The sequence below is a fragment of the Budorcas taxicolor genome, chromosome 19 (genome assembly GCF_023091745.1).
Source record: "Budorcas taxicolor isolate Tak-1 chromosome 19, Takin1.1, whole genome shotgun sequence".
Classification (NCBI taxonomy): Eukaryota; Metazoa; Chordata; class Mammalia; order Artiodactyla; family Bovidae; genus Budorcas; species Budorcas taxicolor.
The window spans coordinates 49,726,680-49,742,598 of NC_068928.1; the positions used below are offsets into that span (position 1 = coordinate 49,726,680).

The 15,919-nt window shown below is 57.7% G+C and overlaps 1 protein-coding gene across 1 annotated transcript; it reads right to left on the bottom strand.

Moving 5' to 3' along the window:
- Positions 1-9,791: 9,791 nt before the first annotated feature.
- Positions 9,792-10,946, bottom strand: UTS2R (urotensin 2 receptor). Its single transcript, XM_052658857.1, has one exon. The coding sequence runs from the start codon at positions 10,944-10,946 to the stop codon at positions 9,792-9,794; it is 1,155 nt and encodes a 384-aa protein (XP_052514817.1).
- Positions 10,947-15,919: the final 4,973 nt, after the last annotated feature.

The window sequence follows — 15,919 nt, forward strand, 5'->3', positions numbered from 1 at the left end:
CAAGGGTGGACGTGGTCTGTTCCAGGGAGAAGTGAGGGTCCTGATATACCCTCTGCTGAGTGACTTATTTCCTATTAAAAAAGTGTTTAGTGTCTGAATCAAAGAAAGTGAGCGTTGGTCTCACTGCTGGAAAGAAGGGCTTGCCGCTCCGGCTCTGCTGGCGAGCCAGCCACCAGGGCCAGGCCTGAACACGGCTGAGCCCCCCTGAGAGTTGAAGCCAAAACATCAGGTCAGGAGCTGACCCAGTGGGATGGTACCTGAGCTGGCCTTCCTCCCTCAGGCTGCAAGTTACCTTTCCTGCCCTGCACAGGAGAAAAGGGCAAGAAATTGCAGAAGTGGCCGCAGTGTGCCAGGGAGGGCATCCAGAGCAGGTGTGGCCCCACCAATTGTGCGAGAGTTGGGCTCGGCCAGAGCAGGGAGGGTGGGGTCAGTTGTGTCCACCTTGAGGCTGGCTTTGCCGCTCACAGCCTGGCACCTCTGCTGTGCCAGGCCTCTGCCTTCTTACCAGGTGGGCAGGTGCAGCTGATGCCTTGTCCAGCGCAGTGGTGCCCGGGCCTCAGGGCAGCTTGGGAGGAGGAGGGTCTTGGGATTTGGGGAGGCTTAGAAGGTGCTCAGCAGCAACAGATGGCAGGACCAGGCATCAGCATGAGCAGGCAGGAAGGACGTGGCTGTGCCACCCCCATGATTTGTGTGAGGCCCGTGGGCAGGGGCTGCAGAGCAGGGGACGGTGGCTTCAGGGGGTTGTTGCAGGGGCCATAGGGCTGTTACTGGAGGGATGGAGGATTTGCAGAAATCTCCACAGCTGTCCACCCCATCTCAGGGCTGATCCAGAGCAAAACACCAGTCTGTTTGTTCCCTTTCGAATTATAACTGGAAGCGCCTTGAAGGGTCTTGGGATCCATGCTCGTTCTCAGTCTGGATCTTCTAATCCTGGAGCCACTTCGCTTCCCTTTTCTCCTCTCCAACACGGTGTTCACATGAGAATGGGACCAAGCCGCCCCAGTCCCCACCAGCCCTCAGCCTCCAGGCAGCACCAACTCCCAGGCACCTTGTGGGCTTGCACTGTGGGGCCTTGGGTGGGCCTTATGGGCTGTGCTGAGGGTTTGCTCATGCCATCTAGGGAAGTGGTCCCCACTGCCAGCTCCCTAATTGGTGGCATCTCTGCCCTGCCCACTGGGTACTGGCTCATTTGCCTTCCGAAGTCACAGCATCTCAGGGCCTCCCACACATTCTAGAGGTTTTCACAGGGAGGAGGGGTGTGGGGACACTTCTGCTCATCCCTGAGACTGGGAGACCAAGGACCTAAGACTCTAGTGATGTGAGTCCCCAGTGACGCAGCATCTTCCAGAAACCAAGCCAGTCACACCAAACTCTGGGCCCTGGCGGTGCTCAGCCTGGAAAGGAGGGGCTGGGGTGGAAGGGGAGGGGCAGCAGGTGGGGGCAGCAAGATTTTATCCCCTAGCATGTGTACAATCTGAGACACATCGACAAATTACAAAGCAGTAAAGCAGATGAGATGGAATAGCAGATTGAGGCCAAGCAGGGGAGAATACCAGTGAACCAGACCTCAGTGAAACTCCAGGCTGGAGACTCCTGGTGGCCCCGGGGAAGAGGGAGACATCCTCAGTCCACATCCAACCCATCTCGGGGTCTCCTTGGACACACTGACATGTAAATACCAGTTTCTTATCTTGATCTTGAGTTTCAGGAGAAGTGTAGTGCCCCCATTCCTCTCCGGAAGAGACCCTCCAGGCATCTACCATCCCAGCGCCCCCCGCCCCCTAGTTACCCATCTGTAACTGTTCACCCCTGGGGGCCTGAACCCCCCGTGCTGGCCAGCACACCGTGCCCTGCAGAGTAGTGGGAAGAGTCTGGACCAGGGTGGATGGCTGTGTTCTGTCTCCTGCAGATCTGTGGCCCCACCTTGATGTTCCTTCTATCTCAGCACCTTTGAGGCCAAGCAGATCCCAGTGGAGCTGGGGGTGCAGGTCAGCCCCCCTTCCTGAGGCCATCAGGGACACCAGTTCCACCTGCAGCTTGGGAGTCATGGCTACTACCCTCCATCCCAGTGGACCCAGAAGGCAGGGGCTTGGAATCTTGCTGTGGCCACACACCTGGCCAGGTGCCCAGCTTGAGCCCCTTGCCCCTGCCAACTGTCCCTGGGTTTCCTAGACATGGGGGGCACTTACTCATCTCCTCTCATTCCCCTTGATAAAGAACAGACAGCTTCGGGGCACTCAGGAAGGACCTCATTCCTGAAAAATTCTGGTGAACAGGGAGGAGGAGGAGGAGGGAGAGGAGAGGAAGGGGAGGTGGGTAGACACTGTCCAGGATCTCTGCACACCCAAGGTGGGTCCTGGACCAAGACCTCCTTCCCAGGAAAAGTGGGCCATGTGCTTACACCTGCTGCCCGCTCCCAGAGTCCCTGGCCCCTCAACGCCCTCGCTGCCCACCCCATGTAGCCAAACCTGCCCCTCTCTCTGCCCTGTAGGGACTCCGAGGCACTAGCAAGGTTTGTGGGGTGAGGGCGATGTGGCAGGGAGTAGGGGCCGAGCAGTGGGTGTTGTAAGGTGAGTGCAGAGAAAAAGAGTGAGCGGGGTAGTCAGGCAAGAAAAGGAAATTTATTAGAGAGAAAAGAGAGGGTGACTGGCTCTTTAGGAGAACCAGTGTTCTCTCTTTCTGACAGAGTCCTTCTTATACCCCACCAGTGAAAAATTCTCTGAAGGGATGGTCACGTAGCTGGAGGTCTGGAATCTGGTGATCTCGCAGCTTTGAGAAGATAGGTGCCAGTGAGATAACAGGATGCCGTTTGGGCAATTTGGTCAGTCTCACGGATCACTGTGATTTATTCCTTGTTTGCGAGGTTGACATAATGAGCCGTCTTGTCAATGAGACCCCGTGTGGGCCCTATCACGTGTTCTCCTGTGCCTGTGTCTCTGAGGACAGTGCAGGGTGGGGGTGGGGTCGCTGTTTCCTGGGGACCCCCCATCCTCCATGCCCACCAGCTCCTCGGAACCCTCGCTGAGGCCTTGCATCCAGGGTGCCTGGGTCTTGCCCCCTGGGGCTGGGCTTCAGGCACAGACCCCTCAGAGGGGGATCTGGACCCCTCAGCCAGGTTCAGGTCCTGCCCAGGAGACCCCAGCTGGCGCCCCAACTTCACTGTCAGCTCAGGCAGCCCTCCCATGTCCATCACAGGTGGGCACACGGGCTCATGTTACTCCTTCAGCACCTCCCTCGTCCCTGTAATTCACGCACCGGGACTACCTCCTGGCCACGTCTCCCGGGCTTCAGCTGCCCACCGCCCAGCGGGGCGTATCGTGGGGCACACATGGTCCATCCTAGCTCTGCCAGCTGCTGCGGCTTGGGGAGGATGCAGCATGGGGGGAGGAGTGGGGAACAATGGGAGACCAAGGGCAGAAATGGAGGTTCCCCATCCCCCATCAGGCCCCAGGCCTGGCCTCGACTTGCCGCAGCCCTGGGGAAGAATCTTGGCGCGGGGCAGCCAACTCTGATGCCCAGGCAGCCTCAGTATTTCACACTGACACACAGTTTTGGGTTGAGATCAGGCTCTGGGCTTTCAATCACACTGTGGGGTGCCTCAGGCCATGAAGGGCAAAGGGGAATAGACCCACCGAGCCGAGGATGGGTGCTCCTGGCTCCTTGTGGATCCGGCGTGGCCTGGTTCCTCAGCACTGAAGTGGGAATAAAGAGAATTTTGTAAAAAAAAAAATGACCCAATGGTGAGCTCGCTGAGGGGCCCTCCTGGGGGGCCAGGGAATTTGCGCATGGAGGAAGGGCAGAGGGGGGGTGGACTGGAGTTCCTGGGCCGCCGAACACCCAGCTGCCTCCTGGCTCTGATCCCACTCAGCACTCAGGCCCACCATGCCTCCGTCTCCACAGCTCCAGGAGGGGAAAGGTGGCAGGACAGAGCCGTCCCGCCTGGGGGCCCGCCCTGGGCAGCTCAGGGGATGGGGCTCTCCTCGCTTGGGCCCAGGAGAACCCCCCACCCCACCCCCTGAGTGGGGTTGGGCCCTCGGCCAGCCTGGGAAAGGCAGGAGTCTGGTGCTCTTGGCTGCTGGCTGTTGGCAGCCTCTCGGTCTTCCTGCTCAGAGCGTCATCTGTCTGGAATTCCAATGGAAAAACCTGCTCCTGCAGGTGGCCCCGGGGCTCTCCGATTCCCAGTTTGGTGGCCTGTGGGTGTATAGGGCCCAGGCTAGACTCTGGCCATCCCCACCCCCTGCCTGGGGTGGGGGCTCCCACCTTCTGCTGGCTGAGCTCCCTCCTCTCTCTTGCCTGGTGGGTATGTAAGTGGAGGTGCCTGTGAGCCGAGGGCTTTCTCCAGGGTGGAAAGGAGCCCCAGCATCCTGCCCCCCAAGCCTGGCCCTTCAGGTGGGTGTGTTCAGGCCTGGAATCAGGTCAGAGTTCAGGTCTCTACAAATTGGCTGGGCTACCCTACCAGGCAGGGCTACTGTCGCTGGTACTGCCCACCCCCGAACTCCATTTGATAAGGATGGTCTACAAAAGCAGAGAGAGCTCCCTGGGCAGGTAAACAGCGGTGTCTACTGGTTGTAGGTGCAATCCAATTCCCAAAGAATGAGTTCCTGAAAAAATTAGGAGTAGCGGAAACTTTGCACTGTGTGTGTTTCTTTGTTGATGAGAAATTTACACCAAGTGCGGCAGTCTTGGGCGTGCAGCCCAGTGACTTGAGCGCTCTGTGTGCTGGTGCAAGAGCTGGGCTCTCTCCGCCTCCTACCCCGGGGACCCACGGGAGATTGGAGGGAGGGACTCAGGGCACAAGTCTGTGGTCTGGGACAGGCCACTCTCCTGGGTCTGAAAAAGACCTCGGGTCAGCAACCAAATCCCTGCCAAGGCTGAGCCTCTTGGAAACTGTCCGGCCTGCGGGGCAGGAATGTGCCTGCACCTGGTAAATCCATCACCCCGGGGCTCCACCACCAGGCTCCTGGATGCCTCTGCCTCCTGTGAGCTTGGCTGTGAACTCGGCTGTGCACTCATCCGCCCCTAGTTCCTTCCCCCCTCCACCATCTCCAGGAAGACAGACGACAGAATATGAGAGGGCAGCAGGTCCCCAGTAGAGGGACACAGTTTGTCCATTCATACACTCATTCATTCCCCAGTGGGTGCCGGCCACCACTGTCCTAGTCGCAGGCCCCACAGCCTGCCTGATCACTGTCCCCACTCCTTGTTTTTGCTATAGGAACTGAGGGGAGTGGGGTGGGAAAACTCAGGGTAGAGGGTGCAGGGGGTGAGGACGGGATGGGGAGACATACCCATAGGCCTGGCCCTCATGCAGTTGGGCACCCAGTCCCCATGGCTCTGTGCCCAAGGTCTTCTAAATGAGCTTCATGCACCAACCCCAGCAAAGACCTCCCCATCCAGCCTGTACCCTATTAACCCAGATTCATGGGAACCCTGCTGGAACAAAATCCATATTCATAAAACATTCCATTGGAGCACAGTTAGTGTCTCACAGAGGGATCCCAGCAATCTTCTCTGAAAAGAAATTCGTTCCCCCAATGCAGGGTCGGGGCTGGGGGTGGCCCTGGGCAGTGGTCAGGGACCCAAGTCAGTGCAGTGGTGCCTTGTAAGCTGTCAGGAGCACCGTGGGCTGAGCCTGGCCTTGGCCTGGCCTCTTCATCTGCAAGTCTGGAGGTTGGGTGGCTGGCATTTAAATGCTGAGACCTCATCCATCACCCTGAGTGACCTTCAGCCTGAATGCTCATCCATCAGACAGTCGACAGCCTGCTCATCCCCACTGCTAACCACTGCTGCCCTGGAGGCCCGGGCTGGACTCAGACAGCAGCTCCTCTTAGCTCCTGACATCCTGTGCTGTGGGAGAGGAGCTCCCGCTGCACCTCCCATCCTGCCTACTCACTTCCCACCCCCTCCCACTCCTCTCTCCCCCATCCCCTCCTCCTCTCTTCCCTCACCCCTCCCCTTTGCTCCTCCCTCTCTCCCTCCCCCATTTTCCACACCCCCTACTGGCCCCTCTGCCCAGCAGGGCGGAGGCCCCAGGGGAGACCTCCACCTGGTTTCAGGAGCTCAGTTTGCTGAGCTGATGCTTGTAGAGTGGAGAGGGACACTGTCACCATTTTCTGGAGTGGTGGTCTGTGTCCCGCTCCCTCCCTCCCCAGTTGCTTGTATAAAGCAGCTCTGTGCACAGCCTGGTGGTCCCCTGCTCAGGAGGAGCAGAGGCTGTCACCCAGGACGTCCAGTGCAGACTGTTGGGTCACTGGGGACCCTGACAATGGGGGAAGGATGCCTGAGCAGAGGCCCAGGCCCAGTGGCACCTGTGGGGGCCTGAGATTCTGGGGCAGGCAGGGAAGGGACAGGAGGCAGTCAGGGAGCAGCCCACCCCAGGACAAGGCCCCTCACCACAGGCCTCAACTGTGGTTGGGGTGTGTGGGGGTTAAGGTCAGAGGGCGCCAGCGCCCAGAGGTGAACATCCCTTTGGGGCTTCCCTGGCTGTGTTCCCTATGACCTGGTCCCATGGCATCCGCACTGCTTCCCATGGTGTCCACACCAGCAGATCTCCAGCAAAGCCCTATGGTCTTAAGCTCCAGGTAACACAAGGCAATTTGCAGAGCAAACCCCGGGTTTGAAGCCCTCCTCGCTGCCTCTGAACTATTGGAAAATACTCGGCACTTGGAGAAGCCCCATCCTCCCAGCAGGATGTGAGGCCTGTGGATGTGCCTGTCAGTGTCTTCCTGGGGACAGGGGACAGGAGACCTGGTCAGGGCCTTCCCCAGGTCGTGGGGATCGGGTGGTGACCTATCTAGTGCCTTTCTGGGGACATGGGAAACTGGTCATAAGGGTTCAGCTGACCTGTAGAACCAGGACAGTCCACAGTGAAGGTGGCCATGATGATGTCCCCTTCTCCTGAGGGGCCCTGCCGGCTGCCCCTCCCTCGGTACACGTTACCAGGTGGGGATGCCCCAGGTTCCTGGGACAGAGCTGGAGGTAAGGAAGCCTGGACTCACTCCTGTTGGAAGCCAAGGTGATGCGGATGGGAAGGGGGGTGCCCCTGCCCCCACCAGCCTGCCACCACCCATTGAGCGAGGCCTAGGGCCCCAGCCCTGCAGACACGTGACTCTGAGAGACGGTCGCCATCACAGAGCCACCTGTTTTGAATCCGAGTTTACCCAGAACAGCTGCTCTTTTGTCGTAAAACGGTGCCTGCCCAGAGCAAGGGCAGGGTGGGCAGGATGGAGAAGCCAGGAGACCAGGAGCCCTCACGCAGGGCGGCTGGAGGGGTGGCAGACACGTGGCCCCACAGGTGGTCACGGTGGCCCTGTTCATTTAGGGAAAAGGTGGAAGCACCTCAAATGCCCACAACTAACACGTGTTCATCCACGGGGGCACATTCAGCTCTGCCCACACTACAGAAGGGCGTCTGTTCCCGGAACATGGTGGGTGGGGCTCCTCCAGGCGCTTAAAGGTCTTCCAGCAAAAACGGAGGTTTCTGGGAAAGAAGGAATTCTGCCCCAAGGCTGCAGCGTCTTCTCCGTGAGTTTCCAGCCCGCCAGCCTGCTGCCCCACCCGCCAATGGATCCCAGACATGCCAGTCCCTTAATCACTATGCCAATTCCTTTGAAGAACCTTTTAATATTTATACGTCTGCCCTATTGGTTGATTTCTTTGGAGCTCCCTGCCTGACAGGACAGAGGAGCCTGGCGGGCTCTACAGTCCAATGGGGTCACAAACAGTCAGACGTGGCTGAGCACGCACACCCGGCCTGACAGATGCCCCGAGACTGAACTGGGATGTTGGTTACATGACTCTGTCCTTTCACTGAAAATCATTACTTGTACTTTCAGTGGATGAGTTTTATCGTGTGAAACTCCCCCTATAAAGCTGTAGCATTTGAACAGGAGCCCTGACCTGCTATTCTAGAGCCCTATTCTAGCCACACACAAGCTCACCCCAGTTGGCCCCTCACCCCAGGGCTCTCTGCTCTCCGGCTTGCCAAGGGCCAGGCACCGTGCCTGATGGGCTGATGACTGTGGGTCTTGAGCCAGACTAGGCCTCCATAAATCACCGGTCCCTGACTGGTGAGTCCTGGGGGCCTGTGGTGAGGGGAGAGGGAGGGGCTGTGGGCGGTGGGTCCAGGGAGGTTGGCCAAGCCGTAGTAGGCCAGTAGGAGTCTCCACGTGGCTGTGTGCGTGAGTACATAGGCATGAGAGCCTGCTGGACATTTTTAAGCACTCTGAAACACTCAGGGTTTTATCATGAGGCTCCCCAGAGGCTGGCAGGAGGGTGGGGGCACTTCTAAGTGGGAAGTGGGAAGACAGCCCCCGCAGCTGTCCCAGGCCTGGCAGTAGAAGCTCAGCCAGCCCACCTGGGAGCATTAACGAGGGTACTCAGGTCTTAAATTTGGGGCCAAAAATGTAAGTTCTTCAGTATCATGCCAAGAAATAGTGCAAAGAACACCTTCATGTGTGCAGATGAGTGGGGATTGCAGGGACACTCGGGGTAGGGGAGGGTTTCTGTTTTCCAAGTCTGGGGCCTTCTGGGTGCATCCTGGAATCAGGATTCAGGAAACAGAGACATGGGGCCTTGATCAAGGTACAAACTTTGGGCTGTTTTCTTCCCAAAACATTGGGGGTCCCAAGTGGGGCCAGTAGCCTCACACTCCATACTTAGGGGCCAGATCTCCACCTGCCCACACATTAGGATTCAGTCAAGGCCTTGAGTCTGATGTGTGTGCAGCCGTGGCTGGGGCCCAGATGTGGAATGTGAATTAGGGGCACAGTGTGAACTGGTCGCCGGAGTGTGGGATAGGGGTTGGGGTAGGTCCAAAACCTTTCCCTGTGAGTGGGCTCTCTGTGGGCAGGGCCTGATGGTCTTGGTGTCCATAGGAGGTCCAACTGGGATGCTGTACACAGGCGGCATGAGATAATCCCCTACATGCGTTGTATATGATCCACTCCCCCCCATCCCCCCAAGGTCTGGGGAGGGAGAGGCAGGTGAGCTGCAAATGGGAGGGTAATTCTGGCTCATGGTTTTAGTTTGAGCTCCAAGTTCCTGCCCTAGAGTGATGTCCCAGCCAGCCATCCTCCCTGAGCAGGTTGAGGCTGGGGGCTCCCTGCCTCACTCGCCCCAGGGTCTCAGGCCCCACACCCAGGGCCTAGCTCAGGCTGGATGGCACCCACTCATCATGTCAGGAAGGCCGAATGGCGAGACGTGTCCCCTCCCTGGTCAGGCAGATGGGTTCCTCCAAGTGCAGGAGGACGTCCTGGGGGTCCTGCCTCCCTGGACACCCCACCCACACTGCTGTGGCAAACAAGGCTCAGGGAGCTCAGCGTTTATTGTTCCAGGTGCTGAAGCTGTGAGGGATGGAACCACATGGCAGTTGGGAGAAATGGGTGCCACCGGGGCCGCGCTTGTGCCAGGAGGGTCCCACGCAGGCAGCTTGTGTGGCGACACGGTGTCACCTGCCACAGTGTACCCTGTCGTGCGTCAGGTATGCACTCATGTCTGCAGGGGGCTGGTGAAGACTCCACTCACCACGGTCTTTAGGAGCTGGCCCTGGGCCCGAGCCTCCTGCAGACCCTCACAGATGGACAGGGTAGGGAGCACTTCTGGGCATTATGAGGAAAGTAGCTGCTCTGATGGAGCTGAAGTGAGTGAGGGGTGAGGGATAGCCAGGAGCTTTCTGGAAGAGGACTGGGGAAGGGCGGCAGACAGTGGGGAGGGTGGTCCAGGAGGGGCCTGGGCTCCAGGGGCCACTCCCCACAGCCTACCCCCAGGGCCTACAGGGAGGCTGGGGACTCTCAGACGCAGAGACTCCCGGGGACCACCTGGGACAGTGCGATGGTCTCAGTGGCCTGCTGGCTGCTGGAGGACATGGAGCGACCTGAGCCGCGCTGGCAGCGGGTGTGGCCCTGCGGGAAGCTGCGGACACCCACAGGCCCACCGGTGCCCCTGCTGTGGAGCGAGCGTTGGCGGTAGTCACGGTAGTTCTTGGTGAGCAGCGTGTAGAGGAAGGGGTTCACACAGCTGTTGCCATAGGTGAGGCAAGTGGTCAGGTAGTTGACAATGCGGGCAGAGCGGGGAGCGAGCGGTGGGCCCCCGCGGTACTGGGCAAGGAGCTGCCACAGCCAGAAGGGTAGGAAGCAGGCCCAGAAGAGCAGCACAATCCCCAGGATGAGATAGAGCACCCTGGGGTTGGGCAGCCGTCGCGTCTGCGTGAAGGAGGCCCGCTGTGAGAACCAGTAGGCCCGGGCCAGGCGGACGTAGAGCAGTCCGATGATCACGCCGGGCCCCACGATGCTGGTCCCGAAGAGCAGCGTCAGGTAGGCGCGGTGGGTGCGCTGGCCCCAGGCTGGCAGGCAGAGGCTCTTGTGGCCCCTGCGGACCAGCCGGATGGCCAGCATCATGGGCAGTGTCAGCAGCAGTGCCAGCAGCCACGTGCCCAGTGCCAGGACCTTGCGGTAGCCCTTGGAACGCTGCACTGTGTCCAGGGGCCTCACCACGGCGGCGTAGCGCTCCCTGCTCATGAGGGTCAGGGTGAAGATGCTGGCGTGCATGGTCAGGAAGTCCAGGCTGAAGAGGACGCGGCAGCCCACGTCACCGAAGTGCCACCTCTTGGTGATGTAGGTAGCTACTATGAAGGGGATGCTGAGCAGGTAGAGGAGATCCGCCAGCGCCAAGTTGATGACGTAGACGTACATGGAGGCAGAGGTGTACAGGAAGCGGCACATGACCGTCAGCGTGTACACGTTGCCTGCCATGCCCACCACGCCCATGGCTGAGAGCACCACTCCAATAGTGCTCGTGGCCACCAGGTCCTCCAGGGAGTTGGGCTCCGTCGGGCTAGCCAATGAGCTGTTGAGGGATGCGTTGGGGGCACCAGGCAGCTCGGGCATGGCGCTGCCCATTGTAGCTGGCACCGGGATCCTGCTTGATGGCTCTGGGCTCAGCGCCATCTCTGCCACTTCACACTGGGCTTCTGGCTCGGGCCTGCTGCTTCTTTAGGTAGACAGGGGGCATCTGTGGGCAACAACCTTTCCTGCGGGAGAGGATGCTCATTAAAGATGCAGGTCAGGCACCCCTTCTCACTCCCAAGAGGCCATAAGAAGCCACAGTCCCCACCAGGCTGGGGAGGCCTGCACAGGGACAGTGCTCACCAACTGTGACGCCCCCTTGGGGACTCTCCGTGCAGAACTCTAACACCCTGCCTCAGTTCCCCAGCTATCCAGGGGGACCAGAGAACCACCTAGACCAGTTGCTCCCCATGCATGCCCCAGTAGCATTCCCACCATGGGCCACAGTGCAAGTTCAAAGGCCTCTCAGCTCGATGGCCTTTCCTGAAAATCAGAGCACAGCAGGCATGAACCAGGATGGTTCACTCCTGGATGAACCAGGAGTTCTCACTAGGCCTTCTCACTTCCTCATCCGTGAAGGGCAGGGAAGCCAGGCTGACCCCTGTGTCTTCCTCCCCATATACATCTCCTGTATGTTTTTAAAAAATACATTTTGTTCAGATTGCAAAAGTAATATCTGCCGACTTTAAAGTTCAAATAGGAAAATATGTTAGATAAAGAGGGGAAAGCCCTCATAATCTTCCTTTATTCACATGGGGGAAATAAACCTGATTCCTGTCTCCTACCACACAAGAAAACAATTCAAGGTGGACTGTGTACCTGTATGTAATAGATTAAATCAATTAATCAAGCTTTGGAAGAGATATAGGAGAATATCTGCACGACTGTGGGTAAACAAAGATTTCTCAAAAAAAAAAAAAAAAAAGGCAAAAAATACTTGCAGTAAAAGACCCACCAATTGGATTTCATGAAAATTAAGAACTTCACTGAAAGAGTAAAAGATGTAAACCATGGACTGGGAAAAGATGATCAGAAGACACATATCAGAGAAAGAACTAGTAATCAAAATATGTGAAAGAACTACAAATCAACAAAGACCAATGACTCAACTGAAAGAAGGGAAAAAAAAGACAAAATTTCAACAGGAAATCCGTCAAACTGCTGGGAAGACATGAAGGAAAGGAACTCCTGAACTGCTAGTAGAGGACAAGAACAGTGCAGCCGCTTGTGGCGAACAATCTGGCACCCTCAGCAAAGTTGGACACACGTCTGTCCTCTCATCCAGCAATTCTTCTCCTAGATATATGCCAAGAAAAATTAGTGGTACTACTACTACTAAGTCACTTCAGTCGTGTCCGACTCTGCGCGACCCCATAGACGGCAAATGGCCGCAAAAAGCAAGAGTGAGAACGTTCATAGCAGTCAGAAGCTGGAAACCACCCAAACGTCCATGAATAGTAGTGTGGATAAAGAAACTGTGACCCACCCCCCCCCCCAATAAAAATGCTCCAAGGCGATGAAGAAAATGAAATTATTGAACAACTTGATGAAACTCAAATATGCTCTGTTGAGTGGGTTGGGGGTGGGGCCCTGAAACAGCAACCACACGCGATGAGTACACACTATAATTCCCTTTACCTGAATGAAGCTGGGGAAAAGGCAAAACCTCTATGAGTGGTTGAAGAGGGTGTCAACTGGTAGGGGGCGCCCGAGAGCACTCCGGGGAATGGACTTTTGCTACGTCCTCATGTGGCGCTGGTTACACAGGTGTTCTGGTGGCTCAGATGGTTAAGAATCCGCCTGCAGTGCGGGAGGCCTGGGTTTGATCCCTGGGTTGGGAAAATCCCCTGAAGGAGGGCATGGCAACTCACTCCAGTATTCTCCCCATGGACAGAGGAGTCTGGCGGGCTATGCATTCCATGGGGTCCCAAAGAGTCAGTCGCGACTTAGCGACTACGGACATGTAAAAACTCCTGGAGTTGCACACTCATGACCCGTGCTTACTGTATGAAAATTACCCTCATGAGAAAAAAAAGACCTAAAACTTGAATACCTGAATGAGAGGAGAGGCCCCTTTATCGCCCAGTCTCGCCACATCCAGGGATAATGTGGCCGGATAAAGCTGGTTCCCGGTTTTTTCCCTCTACAGGTACAGCGTTCGCACTAATATGGATAAACTCGGGGCGTCCAACTGAGCCCTCGGTGCAGAAGGGCAAGCTGGGTGCAGAGACGCTGTCCTAGGCCCCCTGCCCGTGGGACTTGGCTCAGCCTCGGGTCTGACGAGGGAAGCTGGGGTCCTTCCTACCGGCCCGAGGCGCCCTCCGCGGCCGCAGCCCCCAGTGGGTCCGGGTTCCAGAGCCCTCCCGCAGCGGCTGCCGCGAACCCGGCAGAGGACCTCCCAGGAGGGACGCGAAACAGCCGCCGAGCCCACCGCGCACACCTCACCCTCTCCACCCTCCAAAGCGCCGCGCATCTCCCGGGGGTTCGCTGGGAGGGCCTCGTGGCCGAGCGATCCTGCCGAGGATTGTGCGGGCCAGCGGGGAGGGCGCCCCGCCCCCGGGAGGGTCCCGGCCCCTTCTCCCGCCCCGCACCCTCGCTGTGCCTGCGCCCACCTCCGTCACCGGGCCGTCAGGTGCGGGCGCCGAGCCCCCTGGGGTCGTGCTCTGGACGGGCGCTTAGTCGCTAAGCGTCTCCAAACACTCGGCGCTGCACGGGAACCTTTCCGAGGGCTCTACCCGGTAGGGGCGCGCAGAGGACGTGGGGGCTCCCAGGGGCGCGTGGTGGAGGGGAGCCCGCCCGCTGGTCTCGCCCGGGGAGCCGCGCTCTGCGCCCAGGCCCCTGTCGCCGGCGCCACCTGCCCGGCTGCCAGCTGGGAATGCGCGGCGGCCCTGCGCCCGGCCCGGATATTAATAACCCGGGGGAGGGGGGCGGCTGGAGAGGGGGCGAGGATGCCCTGCGGTGGGGGGAGCCACGGAGGCCCGGGGAGGGGAGGGCAGCAGGGGCGGGAGCGGAGGGTGGCAAAGCGAGAGGGCAGATCACGGCGCAGCTGGGACTCCAGACGCATCCGTGGGGTGAAGCTCAGTCCAGCCTGGCTGGCCCCACCGCAGAGTGTCTCTGCTTCCCTTCTCCCTGTGCACTCCACCACCCCTCAGTTTCCCAGGCACTGAGCCTCAGACTCGGATTCAGATTGTCAGTCAAGCCCTGGACCCTCCTCTGCACCTGGGGGCGGGGGCCCCCGCAGTGAGTGGAGGGTGGTTCTGAGAGACCCATGCGAGGCCAGGACCCAGTGTCATTAAAGACATTCATAATGTGCACTCGTCACTATTTCCAACACCTTTTATCAACACAAACCTTTTATGGTCCCCATTAGACAACTCCACATCCCATTCCCCCTGCCCCTGACAACCACCATTCTCCTTTGGCCTCCATGGATTCCAGTAATCTAAGGACTCCCTGTGAGTGGGACCATCCATTTGCCCCTTAGTGTCTGGCTTCTTTCACTTACTATGATGTTTTCGAGCTTCCTTCATGTAGCAAGGGTCAGAGCTTCCATCCTTTTCAAGACTGAAGAGCATTCTGTGAAAACGAGTGAAGTATTCGGAAGACTGGAGAGTATCTTCTGATTGAAGGTAAACCACTTTGTTTTTCCCTTCATCCCTGATGGATTCTTTTGGTGATGGTGACTAGCGCTGCTATGAATATTTTGATTTATACTTTTCTGTTCCTTTTATGCATCATGGTCCTTCCTTTATTTCTTTGAAAAATCCTAACTGTCTCTAGTTGTCAGATCTTTTCCAGATGACTCCATTTTCAGGGGCCCTGGGGCCCTCCGAGCACCGCTCTCCACTGCTCATTGACCCTGAGCCTGGAGGCCCCTGGCATGGGGGGTGTGCCTGAGTCAACCCACTACTACTCTCGGACAGGTAGACTCATAGGCAGGTCTTCCTCTCATCTTCCTGCCCTGTGGGCAGGTGATTCAGGCTGGTCGGCCTCATGGTGTTCAGGCTCATCTGCTGCCTTTGGTCCAAACACCCTGTGACCAAGGGCATGCCCAGGTCACAGAGAGAAGCTTCCAGGATCACCACCAGGGTTAGCTGCTGGGGTCATGAGCAGCCTGGCTTGACATAGGCCCTCATGGCTGCAGGCTGGGAAATATGGATGATCAAGGACAGCATCTGTTTAGGTGTTGGTCAGCTCCCTGCCCATCTCAGATCAGCCTTGGGCCCATCTCCTGGTCATGACGTCCTGCAGAGCCACAGGCCACACAGCCCACAGCCTCCTCTCTGTTTGCACCATGAGGGAAGGACAGACACCCATCCAGCGTGCATGTTAGACAGACCCCATGGACGGTAGGGGAGGGGCTGGGCTGTCCTGAGTGTGAGTGACAGGAGCCAATGGAAGGAGAGGGAAATATTGTGAGACCTGAAGGTGCTGGTGGCTGATATGTCCTCTCAAGGGACATCTTCAGGGAGATTATCTGAAACTCTTCCTCTATTGCACTGTGTCCTTAGCCTGGACCTGAGAGGAGCCGAATGGCTCCAGCGGTCGGGGCTTGGGGCTTGAGGAGAGAGGGCCAGGATCCTGCAGGGAGCTGGGGCTGCTGTCCTCGGCTTAGTGGACCACATCCCTGAGATCTACTGTGTTCTTTGCAAACTAAACTCTGCCTGTCTCTGATTCACTTTACAGACCATTAAATCATAATCATAAAGCTCCCACTTTCCACAAATGTGACTTTAAAGCTTTGCTCTTCATATAATGGGTTCCTTATATTTTGAAATGATCGTTTTTCTGCAAGAACTCTTTTCCAACTGGATTACTATATTAGGTGGAAAATGAGATGCCATAGGCTGAATCTGGCTTCATGGGGTCTCTTCACAGGTCCCCACCCAGCCTGACCACAGACTTGTCAGAGGCACATATTGTCACTGTCCTGTCCCCCCAGCCCCTAAAAAAATGCCTTGGAAAGAGAAAGGAGAGGGAGTAGGACTGGGGGTGGAGGGAAAACAGGCCTCAATGCACCTGTAAGAGTCTAGGCCAGCCCCTTGCAGGAGAGCAAAGAGGGGAAGGAGTCCAGA